This window comes from Taudactylus pleione, unplaced genomic scaffold (genome assembly GCF_031769625.1).
Source record: "Taudactylus pleione unplaced genomic scaffold, aTauple2 ptg000805l, whole genome shotgun sequence".
Taxonomy (NCBI): domain Eukaryota; kingdom Metazoa; phylum Chordata; class Amphibia; order Anura; family Myobatrachidae; genus Taudactylus; species Taudactylus pleione.
This window is the reverse complement of record NW_028285207.1, coordinates 390,606-407,330: the sequence shown is the minus strand read 5'-3', so window position 1 is coordinate 407,330 and position 16,725 is coordinate 390,606. Positions and strand designations below refer to the sequence as shown.

Here is a 16,725-nt window from a genome sequence, read left to right as displayed (position 1 = left end):
GCCCCTTACGATTTTAAATTTAAAAAAAAGGAAAAATATTAATTTTGTAGTGGTGCGCTGTGAGCCCCTCAACTCTGCGAAAAGCCAGGGGGAGGCGCGATCACCCCCCCCCCTTCCCCCCTACAGGCACAAGAGGCTGCTGCAACGTGTGCTTGGCTGGTGTGATGTAAGAGGGAGGGGAGCCCGGCCACACCAGCAAGCCTGGGTCTGGGTAATTAGTACCCGGTCCCACCCCTCTGCGCCCATACCTGTGTTCTACCACATGTGAGATTATCCTCTTGAATAATAATACCATACTAGTTCATTCTTTATATGTGTATACTAATACTGCTATACTAAAGCAGAATAAGAGGCGATTCCCCTTTCCCTAAGATCATACTACACACATGACTTTATATTGCATTCTTGTGTAGCAGAGTGGGCCAACAGTAATGTGTCTGTGTGATGCTCTTACAAAATGTGCACCAACCCTCCACTATATTAGAGGGACCATCATATAAAATTACAGACTAGTGTAAAAAACTAGCAATAAGGTCAAAACGGCTGCAAACGGATATCCCTGAGTACTAAGACTCCACCTTAATAGAGGTGCCATCTTCTAGAGATGGACGTCTTAGGACTCCAGATATACATTTTATTACATAGTATTTACACTGGTTTCTATTTTTAGTTGAAGGTCACAGTGTAGAATAACTTAGGCTTGTTATTATTGTATATAACCCTGAGGAAGTCCTACGGACCACACTGGTGGTTAGGACGAAACGCGTTTTATAGACTGATGGAGACATTTGTCGGTGTCTATTATGTTCAATGTTTTTGAAACGATTTTTCAAATAAGTGAATGATATATTTTAATCATATTACGTTTGGATTTATCTTGTTTTTCCAGTTATTTTGGGTGCACTAGAGTGAACATTTTCACCATTCTTGTGAGATGATCATATGACATGTTTATTTTAGGGACGGGACCACGTGGTTATGGCACATTTCCCTCTGGATGTACTGGTGATTTTATCTGGACAATATTGCACAAATACAGTGCATCCGGAAAGTATTCACAGCGCTTCACTTTTTCCACATTTTGTTATGTTACAGCCTTACTCCAAAATGTAATAAATTCATTTTTGTCCTCAAAATTCTACAATACCCTATAATGACAACATGTAAATAGTTTTTTTGAGATTTTTGCAGAGTTACCAAAAAAAACTTAAGAAATCACATGTACGTAAGTATTTACAGCCTTTGCCATGAAGCTCAAAATTGAGCTGAGGTGCATCCAGTTTTCACTGGTCATTTTTGAGATGTTCCAACAGCTTAATTGGAGTCCACCTGTGGTAAATTCAGTTGATTGGACATGATTTTGAAAGGCATAAACCTGTCTGTATAAGGTTTCACACTTGACAGTGCATGTCAGAGCACAAACCAAGCATGAAGTCCAAGGAATTGTCTGTAGACCTCCGAGACAGGATTGTCTCGAGGCACAAATCTGGGGAAGGGTACTGAAAAATATCTGCTGCTTTGAAGGTCCCAATGAGCACTGTGGCCTCCATCATCTGTAAATGGAAGAAGTTCGGAACCACCAGGACTCTTCCTAGAGTTGGCCGGCCGTCTAAACTGAGCAATCGGGGGAGAAGGGCCCTAGTCAGGGAGGTGACCAAGAACGCGATGGTCACTCTGTCAGAGCTATAGCATTCCTTTGTGGAGAAAGGAGAACCTTCCAGAAGGACAACCATCTCTGCAGCAATCCACCAATCAGGCCTGTATGGTAGAGTGACCAGACGGAAGCCACTCCTTAGTAAAAAGCACATGGCAGCCCACCTGGAGATTGCCAAAATGCACCTGAAGGCCTCTCAGACCATGAGAAACAAATTTCTCTGATGAGACAAAGATTGAACTCTTTGGCGTGATTGCCAGGCGTTATGTTTGGAGGAAACCAGGCACCGCTCATCACCTGGCCAATACCATCCCTACAGTGAAGCATGGTGGTGGCAGCATCATGCTGTGGGGATATTTTTCAGCGGCAAGAAATGGGAGACTAGTCAGAATAGAGGGAAAGATGAATGCAGCAATGTACAGAGACATCCTGGATGAAAATCTGCTCCAGAGCGCTCTAGACCTCAGACTGGGGCGACGGTTCATCTTTCAGCAGGACAACGACCCTAAGCACACAGCTAAGATATGAAAGGAGTGCCTTCAGGACAACTCTGTGAATGTCCTTGAGTGGCCCAGCCAGAGCCCAGACTTGAATCCAATTGAACATCTCTGGAGAGATCTGAAAATGGCTGTGCACCAACGCTTCCCATCTAACCTGATGGAGCTTGAGAGGTGCTGCAAAGAGGAATGGGTGAAACTGCCCAAAGATAGGTGTGCCAAGCTTGTGGCATCATATTCAAAAAGACTTGAGGCTGTAATTGCTGCCAAAGGTGCATCAACAAAGTATTGAGCAAAGGCTGTGAATACTTATGTACATGTGATTTCTTAGGTTTTTTTTTTTCATTACATTTACAAAAATCCCCAAAAAACTTTTTACACGTTGTCATTATGGGGTATTGTGTGTAGAATTTTGAAGACAAAAATGAATTTATTCCATTTTGGAGTAAGGCTGTAACTTAACAAAATGTGGAAAAAGTGAAGCGCTGTGAATACTTTCCGGATGCACTGTATATACATATAGACACACACATATAGTAATGTATGTGAGGCTTGGTCTTTTTGGGACATTGCATGACAACTGCAGATGGAGTAAGAAGGCGCTTATTAATTATCTTGGAAGAGCAAAGCTTGATTTGTAGCACATTTGCAGTATGGGTCTGGGGCATGCACAGATTCCCGACCCTTGGGATATGCAATCAGACTCAAAGTACCTGATCGGGTTGTGCTATATATGCTGCAACCCATGTGACCCATGACCGTACGCTCCTTGACCATAGAGGAGGATGATCCTCCGGCTTCTATATCCAAGCAGAATTACTGCTACCATTTTTCCTTTTTCTGATCAACTAGTGGATCATTTGGAGGTAGCATGGAAAACTCCTGGAAAGCGTTACAGGTGCAAAGACGCCTGGCTCACGCGTATCCGTTTGCTGGGGAGTATTTTGCCACATGGGAATCTCCATCTGTGGTGGATTCACATGTCACGTGCTTGGTCAAGAGCGCGACTTTGCCTATGCCTTCCATATCGTCCTTAGGACACTACAGGTAGGAGGGTGGAAAGTTGCCTGAAGTTTATATATTCCCTGTCGGGTGCGGTGGCCAGGTCGGCTATAGCTTTCTGCTGGGTAGCCAGAGCTATGGAGTCCTTGGCAGACTCCCTGGAGGAGTCCCTGTCTTCAGACGCTAATAGCGACCATGTGACTCTGGTGGGCAATGTTCGTGATTCAGCCGCATATATTAATGAGGCTGATTTGGATGTTACTCTCCTATCTTCAAGGGGGTCGGCGGCCGCAATTGCGGCTCGCCGTACTTTGTAGCTCTGCTCCTGGAGAGCAGATGCAAACTCTAAGGAGGGTTTGCCTTATAATGGTAAAGTTCAGTTCGACAGCATGCCTGCTTTCTGCGTCCATGCCTGCCGGGTCAAGAACTGTGTCCTTTCGGCCCTTTAGGGACCAAGGTAAGGTTTAAAAGAGTCAGTCAGACTGGCAAGTCCAAGAGACAGGCTTGGAGCGCAAGGCGTCCCGACATGCTGAGGACCTGACTAGTCTGACAAAGCCTTGCAGGCCCAGAAAGCAGTACATTCCTGGCTACAAGCAGGAGTCATTGTACCTGTCCCAATGTCGCAAAGGTGACAGGGATATTATTCAAACCTCTTTCTGGTGCTCATAGCACCTATCCTCAATCTCAAGTCCCTGAACAAAGTCTTCGGGGTACCTCGATTCAGGATGGAAACCCTACGCTCCATGATACTGGCAATGGAACTGGGGAATTTATGGTATCCCTGGATGTCCAGGATACATACCTGCATATCCCGATTGCATCTTCGCACCAGCGGTTTCTCAGACTAGCTACAGTACCAGTCAAAAGTTTGGACACACCTTCTCATTCAATGGTTTTTGTTTATTTAAATTATTTTTAACGTAGTAGATTAATGACATCAAAACTATGAAAGAACACATATGGAACTATGTTGTAAACAAAAAAGTGTTAAACAAATCAAAATATGTTTTATATTTTAGATTCCTAAAAGTAGCCACCTTTTGCTTGGATGACTGCTTTGCACACTCTTGGCATTCTCTCAGTCAGCTTCATGAGGTAGTTTCCTGGAATGCTTTTGAATTAACAGGTGTGCCTTGTCAAGAGTCAATCTGTGGAATTACTTGCCTTCTTAATGTGTTTGAGACCATCAGTTGTGTTGTGCAGAGGTAGGGTTAGTACACAGTGGACACCACTATTAGACTACTGTTGTAATCCATATTATGGCACCAACCACTCAACTCAGTAAAGAGAAATGACAGTCCATCATTACTTTAAGACATGAAGGTCAGTCGATACAGAAAATTTCAAGAACTTTGAATGTATCCTCAAGTGCCATTGCAAAAACTATCAAACGCTATGATGAAACTGGCTCTCATGAGGACCGCCCCAAGAAAGGAAGACCAAGAGTTACCTCTGCTGCAGAGGATGTTCATTAGGGTTACCAGCCTCAGAAACTGCTACTCAACAACACCTCAGATTAGAGACCACATAGTCTTCACAGAGTTCGAGTAGCAGATAAATCTCAACATCAACTGTTCAGAGGAGACTGTGTGAATCAGGCCTTCATGGTTGTATTGCTGTGAAGAAGTCACTACTGAGGATGAACAACAAGAAGAAGAGAATTGTTTGGGCCAAGAAATACAAGGAATGGACATTATACCAGTGGAAATCTGTACTTTTGGTCTGATGAGTCCAAAATTTAGATTTTTGGTTCCAACCGCCGTGTCTTTGTGAGACGCAGAGAAGGTGAGCAGATGGTTTCTGCATGTGTGGTTCCCACTGTGAAGCAAGGCAGGAGGAGGTGTGATGGTGTGGGGGTGCTTTTCTGCTGACACTGTTGGTGATTTATTCAAAATTCAAGGCACACTTAACCAGCATGGCTACCACAGCATTCTGTAGCGCCATGCTGGTTTGCGCTTACTGGGACCATCATTTGTTTTTCAACAAGACAATGACCCCAAACACACCTCCAGGCTATGAAAGGGCTACTTGACCAAGAAGGAAAGTGATGGAGTGCTGCGTCAGATGACCTGGCCTCCACAATCACCCGACCTAAACCCAATTGAGCTGGTTTAGGATGAGTTGGACCACAGAGTGAAGGAAAAGCCACCAACAAGTGCTCAGCAACTCTGGGAACTCCTTCAAGACTGTTGGAAAACCATTCCAGGAGACTACTTCATGAAGCTGATTGAGAGTATGCCAAGAGTGTGCAAAGCTGTCATACAAGCAAAAGGGGGCTACTTTGAGGAATCTAAAATATAAAACATATTTTGATTTTGTTTAACACTTTTTTATTTACAATATAATTCCATATGTGTTCTTTCATAGTTTTGATGTCTTCAGTATTAATCTACTATGTTGAAAATTATTTAAATAAACAAAAACCATTGAATGAGAAGGTGTGTCCAAACTTTTGACTGGTACTGTATATGGCAACAACATTCCAGTTTCGGGCTTTACCTTTTGGCCTCTCAACGGCCCCTTGGGTGTTTACCAAGAGTATGGTGGTAATGGCATTCCATCTGAGACTACAAGGGATCCGCCTATTACCTTACCTGGATGATCTCTTGCTGCTGGCAGTATCTCCAGAGGTACTTCTCCACCACCGGCAGCTTACCATTTCGGTGCTCCAGTCGCACGGGTGGCTGATTAATTGGAAGAAGTCCTCATTGACTCCATCTCAGAGAATGTTCCACGTGGGAGCCCTCTTGGATTCACAACAGCAACGGATCTTTTTGACACCAGACAAGATCTTTGTTTTTCAGATGCAAATATGCAAATGTCTCCAGGGTAGCAAGGTGTTCATTCACCCAGCAATGCAACTACTGGGATCCATGGTATCGACCTTTGTCATGGTGGAGTATGCCCAGTTTAATTTGCGACCTCTGTCAATTTTCATTCCCGGAGTCCTCAATTGGGAAGCGGACTTCCTCAGCCATCACGACATGCATCCTGGGGAATGGTCTCTTCTCCAGAGTTGTTTCTACTCCTAGTGGAAAGGTGGGGCCTTCCAGACGGTAGTCCTCATGGCCTTCCGACACTATTGCAAACTGCCAGTGTACGGGTCCAGACCAGACGCTCTCCTTGTAGAAGCTCTGTCAGTCAAGTGGACCTTCCAATTTGTGTACCTCTTTGCTCCGGTGTCCCATCTTCCTCGAATACTTCGAAAGTTCAAGCTGGAATGTGGCACTATCCTGCTGTTGGCTCCAGTGTGGCCCACAGGGCACTGGTATTTAGATTTTCAGAGTCTCTCCATCGACACTCTGTTGCTGTTACCTCAACATCTGGACCTGTTGTCTCAGGATCCTTGTTTTTACCCGGACCTGGGTTGTCTATCTTTGATGGCTTGGCTCTTGAGACATTTCTCCTAAGGTCGAAAGGTTTTTCCAGCTCTGCGGTTAACACCATGCTCAGAGCTTGGAAACCGGCTTCTACAGGTTTTACCACAGGGTGTGGCATACCTACTTTAAATGGTGTCGCCTTAGGGGGTCGATCCCCAGGTGTTTCGGATATCCAGGGTTCTGGCTTTCCTATAGACGGGCTTAGATCAGGGTTTTTGCCTTGCCTCCTTAAAAGTGCATGTCTCTGCACTGTCAGTGTGGTTTCTACATAGGATTGCTCCGCTTCCTGAATTTCGCACCTTTAGGCAGGGTGTCCTTCGCATTCAGCCTCCCTTTGTCCCTCCAATAGCTCCTTGGAATTTGGCTGTGGTCCTTAGGGCTCTCCAAGGACCTCCATTTGAACCTCTGGGCTCAGTGGACTTCAAGTGGCTTGCAGTGAAGACTGTGTTTCTTCTGGCTGTTACTTCGGCCAGAAGCGTATCAGATTTGGGGGTTCTCTTCTGTCGCCCTCCTTTTCTAATTTTTCACCGGGACAGGGCAGAACTTCGCCCTGGTTTCCTTCCTAAGGTGGTGTCTAGTTTCCACATTAATTAGGATATTATAGTACTGGCCTTTAAGTCACCAGACCTTTCAGCAGGTGAGGCCTTATTGGATGTGGTACGGGTTCTATGGATTTACGTGGACCCTACCAGTTCCCTTCGGAAGTTGGGCTCTTTGTTTGTCCTCTACGGTTTCCACAAGAAGGGTTGGCCTGCCAATAAGCAAACTTTGGCAAGGTGGATTTGCATGGCGATCTCTGAGGCTTACACTCTGGAGGGCATTCCAGTGCTGCCCTCTGTTTCTGCTCACTGTACAGGGTCTGTGGGTCCTTCATGGGCAGCTCCCCGCGGTCCTCTGTCCATATTTTTGTATGGTATTATGCTTTTGATACCTTCGCCTCTCAGGATACTTCCTTTGGGCGGTGGATTCTCCTTTTTGCACAGGAACGTCCCCACCCTTAAAGTGATTGCTTTGTGACATCCCTGTGGATCCCTAAGGACCCTGAAGTAGAAAAGAAGATATATGGTGTGAGAATGTGATTCTTGAGTGTTCCAGACTTCTTCTTTCTCTCTTATTTTCTCCTCCTCTGGCCTTTGGCTTACTACTAAACTGAGGAGCTTCTGGCTGGGAGGCGGGGTATAGAGGGGAAGCCAGGTGCATCCTGGGAAGAAAAAATTAACTATGTGGTGCCCAGATGCCTCTGCCATCACGATACCCCAAGGTATCCCTGTGGATCCTAAGGACCTCATAGATAGAGAGATAACAAAGGTAGGTTCTTACCATATCTCTTCTTTTTATTTTACTTTACTGTAATGGGGTCTATCCACTAGGCGACCTGAAAGACTGAACGACTAGCGTTCAGACCTTCAGGTCGCTGAGGTGCAGTGCCAGCACTGAACGGTGTTCACTGAACATCATTCAGTGCAGAGACTGACCTCCTATCTCTGAACATGCGGAACCTGACGATCGTCATCAGGTTGACGGGCATGTTCAGTAGATAGTCGGGGTCGGCAAGGACCCAGAGTGCACGCGCATCGCTGGTCCTTCCTGGCTATCCATTACACAACTTTCTGTACATTGTGACCAAAACCTCCTGGTTTTAATTGGATCGTGCAAAAAGTTTTGTAATGGATAGGCCCCTTAACATAGCAAGCAGTACTAGACAGTCTTCTGGACGTCTGTGCTGCTGCTCCATCATCCCTCTTGCACACCGGGACTCGGCGGGGCATCGAGCGGGACCTGGTTAGCGTGGCTCCTCTGTCCCCAGACTGCAGCTGGGACGCAAGGGGACAGGTAAGGCGGGCAGTCTCGCCTCCGGTCTCTGGAGACAGACCAGAGGCGCCGATGCGGACACAGGTCCATCCGGGACTCCAATAGACCACAAGGGCATACATTACTTGTGCATAGAGTCCAGGGAACCGGTGGATAAAGGGCCTGATTCAGACCCACTCGCAAGCGGCTTTCCGCTCGCAAGTGGGTCGATGTTGTGCACTGCGCATGCGCACGACGGCGGGAGCTCCGTCGTGCGCATGCGCCAGACGTGACGAGCGAAGGACTTTCCTTCGCTCGTTGTGTCTGATCAAAGGGGGCGTGCTGTCGATGTTGATTGACAGCACGCCCCCTTTGGTGGGCGTACCGGGGGCGTGCCTCCCTGACGGGGGCGTTCTCAAGGGAACGCCTACCGTCAGAAGCCGGCCCCACTGACATCACTAGTGATGTCAGTGGGAGTGATTTTGGCTCTGATAGAGCCAAAATCACTCAGGGCCTTGTGGTTGAGAAACTCAACCGCAGGCTCCGGCTCGCAGTGGCGATGGTCAAGACCAGCGCGGCCATCAACCTGCACGCTCGTACAGGCTGTGGGTGGTGACCCACAGCTATATGAGCCTCCAGGAGGACGCTCCATATTAATGGAGGACGGCCCTCATTCAGAGTGTGCGCTCTGCTCAGAACGTACGGCTCTGAATGAGGGCCAATGTCAGCACAGGGGCTGACATTAACCACCGGTTCTCCTTTCCTCTTGCCTGGACCTGCCTTGTTCTGTCTTGATGAGATGTTTAGTGAAACTGACCTGCAACGTTCTTTTGAACAGAAAAGGATTGGCGTGCTGCGCTGGAGATGAGCATCTCAGTTAGGGAAATAGATTAGGTTATGTGTACAGCATCAAAGGCTGGACTGAGCGCTAGCGTCAATGTATGTTAATAAAATAATTAGGTAAACATAAGCACAAAATTCAGCATCAACAGTATATATGGTTAAAAAGTGGGTATTATGGCCACTATGTGTATATTGTTAATGTTTATAGCCTTTTAGGGCTTTATGGGTGCGGTGATAGGAGGTCCAGTGTCCGCTTTTCAGAGGGTTCTTCACCCTGTTGGGGTTGAGGGTATCCCTATCCCTACCTCCCCCTACCTGAGGTCGGCATTCCTCTTTTCCCCGCAGTTACCGATATGTGGCTGGGACCCGGTCGTATAGTCGCGGCACTTTGTGATGTCAGATACCGTTATATTCTTCACAAGGGTCTCACCTCCTCCAGCTAGTATTCTCTCGCACTGTCCACGGTTAAACCAGCGCATTTCACATTCGTTGGGATGCTTTTTCAAGGATATTTGCTGTCATTTTTTTAAGTCTTTGAATAGGAAAACTTTATTTAGAATTGGGAATGACTGGAACCTGAAGTGCCCTGTTATAGCAGCAACCTCATGTTCCTATAAGCCATATTTAAAAACTATATACTGCTGTGCTTTATTTTGACAAAATAAAATATAAATCAAAGGATAAATACAAAATAGGCGATAAAAGAAGAGAATGAGAGATCACTGAAGTTAAAATGTTATGTGTTGTGAACGTGTTTGCAATTGTGTTAAAATTATGTTAAAAAGGCTTTGAGTTCAATGTCTATATTGAGACCATTAGACTCCGACATTAGTAACTGGTATATCCATTTCGTTTCATTCTTCTTGAGAGTTAACCAGATCTTCTTCTCTCCAGTGGGGTATATCTTTCTGCATACCAACAAATTTTTGCCCTTTTGGGGCTCTGTTTTCAGTCCTTTTTGTATATTACACAGATGTTCGGATATTCTTTTTATTTTTGTCTGGCCAACATATTGGGTGCCACGTGGGCATTCCAATAAGTATATATCTCCCTCAGTGTCACAAGACATACAGTTCTTGATTTTAAATTCTTTTTTTGTGATACTTGATTGGAAAATTTGAGCTGGTTTCGTGGTTGATGTTTGTTTTTTACAGCCTGGCAGAAGTAGGCTCCTTTCTTGTTTTATGGGGTTTTTTTTTGCCCTAATGTGGGGAAGAAGCTTTGTGTTAGACATTGTTTTGAATTTCTTGCTTTCTGTACACGATTTTTGATTGTGTTGGTGAACTTTTTTTTCAGTTCTTCATCCAATAATAAGACATCCAATGGTTATTCAGGATTTTCTCAATTTCTTTATGGTTCCCGTTGTATTGTGTGATTAAAATGGATTGTGTTTCTGTTTGTTGTTGGTTTTTGAGTTGTAGTTAATTATTTTCTTCTAGTTTTGAGATCTTGTCTATTTGCTCTTGTAATGCTGTTTCTTTGTAGCCCTTTTGGATAAAATTTTTCTTCATTTCTCTGGTTTGTTCCATGAAGATATTGTCTTCTGTACAGTTTCGTCTTAAGCGTCGGAATTGTCCTCCTGGCATATTTACCCATTGTCTATGATTACTGTTGTACGCCAACATATTGTTTCCATTCACTTGATATGGGGTCTTGTTTGGATAGTTTTTTCTTTTATGTAAATTTCAAGATCCAGAAATACCACCGGTGGTTGTGAACTCCAGATTTAGATAATTACTGTTCATGTAAATGAGAAATTCCTACAGTTCTTCATGGGACCCATAGATAGTCTACATACCTCTGCCAATTCACAATTTTATCTATGTAGATGATGCAATGATACCAGCATCTATGCGTTTTATTGTATTTCATGGGGCTTATATAAGCTAGAAGTTTTTATAGTCTTGAATCATTTTTTTAATATATATTTTCTGTCTTTGTATATTAATATTAAATTGATATTATTCATTTGCAAACAACATGGGTGCTTCTTGATTTCTCACTGCCCTACCATATGCATGATACTCGGTAATGCCGGCACACCCACGCTTGCCTCCGGTACTGCGCCGCATGCCCACCAATTACCTTTCCCAGTCAGGAAAGGAATAAATATATAGCATCTATGGCAGCACTCAAGACGACTTGTAAAATAGATATACTGTATATATAGAGTAACAGAAGCACTAGTAAAGTACTAAGTGGCAAATATATTTCTCCGTTTCTGACCCTATGTATTTTAAACTCTCAGGAAATGTCTGTTTATGCTTGATGAGAGTTTTGGGCTTTAAGGAAAGGTGGATAATGGGTCCTGTGGGTGTGGATGTGAGAGTGAAGGGAGGGCTCCATCCACAAGAACAGTTCATCTTTTCTGGCCTGAGAGCAGGCTAATTAGTGCCTGCAGCTGTGAGAGGCTCATATAAGCTGTGTCAGGGTTTGGCTCATGTATTACTTGTAAGTAATGTGCATATGCCTATGTTTGTGGTGAGGGAAATAGGCCCTACCACTTTGAGAGAGGGATTCTGTTTAGTGGCCAGACGGGCTAGAATTTATTTTTATATTTTCCATTTTATACTGCACAACAGAAACTGAGGCTAGCTTGCACGAAAACCCTGGACTGGTGTGCTGTTTCCTGACTGTGTATTTGGAGGTTCCAACTACCCGAGGAGTGGGACCTTCTTTCCCCAATCTTATTACAATAGATAGGGCTATATAGCTAGACAAAGTTATATAAATGTACATATTTTATATATAATCTACAGTATATGTATGTGTATATATATATATACAGTCGGGTCCATAAATATTGGGACATTGACAGAATTTTCATATTTTGTCCTCTATTCACCACCACAATGGCTTTGAAATGAAACAAACAAGATGTACTTTAACTGCAGACTTTCAGTTTTAATTTGAGGGTAATTACATCCAAATCAGGTGAACGGTGGAGGAATTACAACGGTTTCTATATGTGCCTCCCACTTTTTAAGGGGCCAAAAGTAATGGGACAAACTAAACAATCCTAAATCTAACTTTCACTTTTTAATACTTTGTTGCAAATCCTTTGCAGTCAATTACAGCCTGAAGTCTGGAACGCATAGACATCACCAGACGTTGGGTTTCATCCCTGATGATGCTCTGCCAGGCCTCTACTGCAAATGTCTTCAGTTCCTGCTTGTTCTTGGGGCATTTTCCCTTCAGTTTTGTCTTCATCAAGTGAAATGCATGCTCAATCGGATTCAGGTCAGGGGATTGACTTGGCCATTGCATAACATTCCACTTTTTAGCCTTAAAAAACTCTTTGGTTTCTTTTGCAGTATGCTTCGGGTCATTGTCCATCTGCACTGCGAAGCACAGTCCAATGAGTTCTGAAGCATTTGACTGAATATGAGCATATAATATTGCCCGAAACACTTCAGAATTCATTCTGCTGCTTTTGTCTGCAGTCACATCATCAATAAATACAAGGGAACCAGTTCCATTGGCAGCCATACATGCCCACGCCATGACACTACCACCACCATGCTTCACTGATGAGGTGGTATGTTTTGGATCATGAGCAGTTCCTTTCCTTCTCTTCCCATCACTCTGGTACAAGATGATCTTTGTCTCATCTGTCAATAGGATGTTGTTCCAGAACTGTAATGGCTTTTTTAGATGTTGTTTGGCAAACTCTAATCTGGTCTTCCTGTTTTTGTGGCTCACCAATGCTTTGCATCTTGTCGTGAACCCTCTATATTCACTCTTGTGAAGTCTTCTCTTGATTGTTGACTTTGACACATATACATCTACCTCCTGGAAAGTGTTCTTGATTTGGCCAACTGTTGTGAAGGTGTTTTTCTTCACCAGGGAAATAATTATTTTGTCATCCACCACAGTTGTTTTCCATGGTCTTCCGGGTCTTTTGGTGTTGCTGAGCTCTCCAGTGCGTTCTTTCTTTTTAAGAATGTTCCGAACAGTTGATTTGGCCACACCTAATGTTTTTGCTATCTCTCTGATGGGTTTGTTTTGATTTTTCAGCCTAATGATGGCTTGCTTCACTGATAGTGACAGCTCTTTGGATCTCATATTGAGAGTTGACAGCAACTGATTCCAAATGCAAATGTCACACCTAGAATCAACTCCAGACCTTTTACCTGCTTAATTGATAATGAAATAACGAGGGAATAGCCCACACCTGTCCATGAAATAGCTTTTGAGTTGATAGTCCCATTACTTTTGGCCCCTTAAAAAATGGGAGGCACATATTGAAACTGTTGTAATTCCTACACCGTTCACCCGATTTGGATGTAATTACCCTCAAATTAAATCTGAAAGTCTGCAGTTAAAGCACATCTTGTTTGTTTCATTTCAAAGCCATTGTGGTGGTGAATAGAGGCCAAAATCTGAAAATTCTGTCAATGTCCCAATATTTATGGACCTGACTGTATATATATCTTTATCAGCAGTTTTCTGTTTTGTTTTCTCTTTTTGTGGAACTATCACTATTCTTCATTGGAACTAGCAGCTATTTTTTTCCATATACATTAATATACAATTTTTCTATTTAATTAATATATAGGATATATTGCATCCTTAATCAATTAGTATTTACACATTTTTATATTTATTTCTGTCTTATTTTTTCTTGTGTCAAAGGAAATGACGGCCTCATAAAGAAGTATGGCCAAAATGCTGAGGTGAGGGATTGACCTTTCACCCTTTGCCTATAACTTGGGAACTGGGTGAAAGTTCCCTTGGGCATTATCTAGGGCTGGCCTGCTCCTGGGCTAGTAAAAAGAACGTAGAGTAGTAGCGGTCTGCTCTATTTAGTAAGGCTTGTTTCTTTTCTTCTCCTATATTATGTTTATGAGTGTGAAAGGTAGAAGCCCAAAGTGTTCCGCATGATGTTGTACTAAGCACAAACCTATGGGAATAGGGGTGAGATTAATATTAATTAATGATGCCTTTGCTGTGGGATACTTGGATAACTATTTGATTTCTACCAGGTGGACCGAATACAAGGAAGACCTCGGAGGGACATCTTGTTTGGTGTCCAGATTTTAAATTAGAAGATAACCTCACACAAAGATCTCCAGAAGAAAATGACATAACCCTAAATATACATCCATCACTTCTTAGTGCAGATATATCATCTGATCCCTCTATTCTTGAGGAATGTACTTCTGGTAACTCATATATTGCTGCACATAGTACAGATCATAGCGGTGATACAGTCACTTCTGAGTGTGGGAAATGTTTTACACCCAAATCAGCTCTTGTTAGTCATCAGATAAGTCACACAGGTGTGAAACTATTTCCATGTTCTGAGTGTGGGAAATGTTTTACAAAGAAATCAACTCTTGTTACACATGTGAGAAGTCACACAGGTGAGAAGCCATTTCCATGTTCTGAGTGTGGGAAATGTTTTACACATAAATCAGCTCTTGTTACACATCAGAGATGTCACACAGGTGAGAAACCATTTCCATGTTCTGAATGTGGGAAATATTTTACACAGAAATCCTATCTTGTTACACATCAGAGATGTCACACAGGTGAGAAACCATTTCCATGCTCTGAGTGTGGGAAAAATTTTACACAGAAATCAGATCTTGTTATACATCAGAGATGTCACACAGGTGAGAAACCATTTCCATGCTCTGAGTGTGGGAAATGTTTTACACATAAATCAACTCTTGTTATACATCAGAGATGTCACACAGGTGAGAAACCATTTCAGTGTTCTGAGTGTAGGAAATGTTTTACAAGGACATCATATCTTGTTAGACACCAGAGAAGTCACACAGGTGAGAAACCATATCAATGCTCTGAATGTGGGAAATGTTTTACACAGAAATTACCTCTTGTTAGACATCAGATAAGTCATAAAAATGAGAGGCCATTTCCATGTTCTGAATAGAGATGGACATCAGAGCTTGGTGTCGATTGATTGCCAAGCTTCTGACATCAAATAGCTACTAGCTATCGCATCATAACCATTGGTGGTTAAACCTTGCATAGAAAAAAAACAGCTGCAATAGGCACAGAAGTTGAGCTGCAGACCCCACTTTTGTGTGTCCTCGGCTTAATTCATACACTCTACGGATGGGTATCGTAGGCAGCAGCAGATAGCTGGCAACTGTCGCAAAACCCTCTTTTCAATGGAAAAGAGTACTTCAAACGGATCATGAACATTGATGGTTGGTAACTATTTGTTTCTGATATCCAACCCTAGTTCTGAGTGTGGGAAGTGTTTTATACAGAAACCACCTCTTGTTACACATCAGGGAATTCATAGAGATGAGAAACCAGTTACATGCTCTGAGTGGGGGAAATGTTACCCTAGTAATTAGTGTGGTTATAGAGTGGTGTTACAGCTCATCATTCTGCCACTGCTGGGTGACACAGACCTAGGTTGCAGCACTATTGTGGTTATAGTTTTATAGCTCATTGTTCTACCACTGCTGATTGACATACAGACCTAGGTCGCAGCACTAGTGTGCGGTTATAGTGTTGTGATACAGCTCATCATTGTACCACTGCTGAGTGACATACACTTAGGTCGCAGCACTAGTGTGTGGTTATAGTGTTACAGCTCATCATTCTACCACTGCTGAGTGACATACAGACCTAGGTCGCAGCACTAGTGTGTGGTTATAGTGTTACAGCTCATCATTCTACCACTGCTGGGTGACATACAGACCTAGGTCGCAGCACTAGTGTGTGGTTATAGTGTTACTGCTCATCATTCTACCACTGCTGAGTGATATACAGACCTAGGTCGCTGCACTAGTGTGTGGTTATAGTGTTACAGCTGATCATTCTACCACTGCTGAGTGATATACAGACCTAGGACGCAGCACTAGTGTGTGGTTATAGTGTGGTGTTACAGCTCATCATCCTACCACTGCTGGGTGACATACAGACCTAGTACACAGCACTAGTGTGTGGTTATAGTGTTACTACTCATCATTCTACCACTGCTGGGTGACATACAGGCCTAGGTCGCAGCACTAGTGTGTGGTTATAGTGTTACTGCTCATCATTCTACCACTACTGAGTGACATACAGACCTAGGTCGCAGCACTAGTGTGTGGTTATAGTGTTACAGCTCATCATTCTACCACTGCTGAGTGACATACAGACCTAGGACGCAGCACTAGTGTGTGGTTATAGTGTTACAGCTCATTCTACCACTGCTGAGTGACATACAGACCTAGGTCACAGCACTAGTGTGTGGTTATAGTGTTACAACTCATCATTCTACCACTGCTGAGTGACATACAGACCTAGGTCGCAGCACTAGTGTGTGGTTATAGTGTTACAGCTCATCATTCTACCACTGCTGGGTGACATACAGACCTAGGACACAGCACTAGTGTGTGGTTATAGTGTTACAGCTCATTCTACCACTGCTGGGTGACATACAGACCTAGGACACAGCACTAGTGTGTGGTTACAGATCATCATTCTACCACTGCTGAGTGACATACAGACCTAGGACGCAGCACTAGTGTGTGGTTATAGTATTACAGCTCATCATTCTACCACTGCTTAGTGAATCATCATTCTACCACTG

At 43.6% G+C, this 16,725-nt stretch overlaps 1 protein-coding gene across 1 annotated transcript in view; it reads left to right on the top strand.

Moving 5' to 3' along the window:
* Positions 1-16,725, top strand: part of LOC148474857 (uncharacterized) — a 107,611-nt gene that overhangs the window by 8,968 nt on the left and 81,918 nt on the right. Inside the window, exon 7 of the mRNA XM_088458076.1 lies at positions 14,153-15,044. Within this exon, the coding sequence (XP_088314202.1) occupies positions 14,153-15,044 (892 nt within the window). The remainder of the gene's footprint in view (positions 1-14,152; positions 15,045-16,725) is intronic.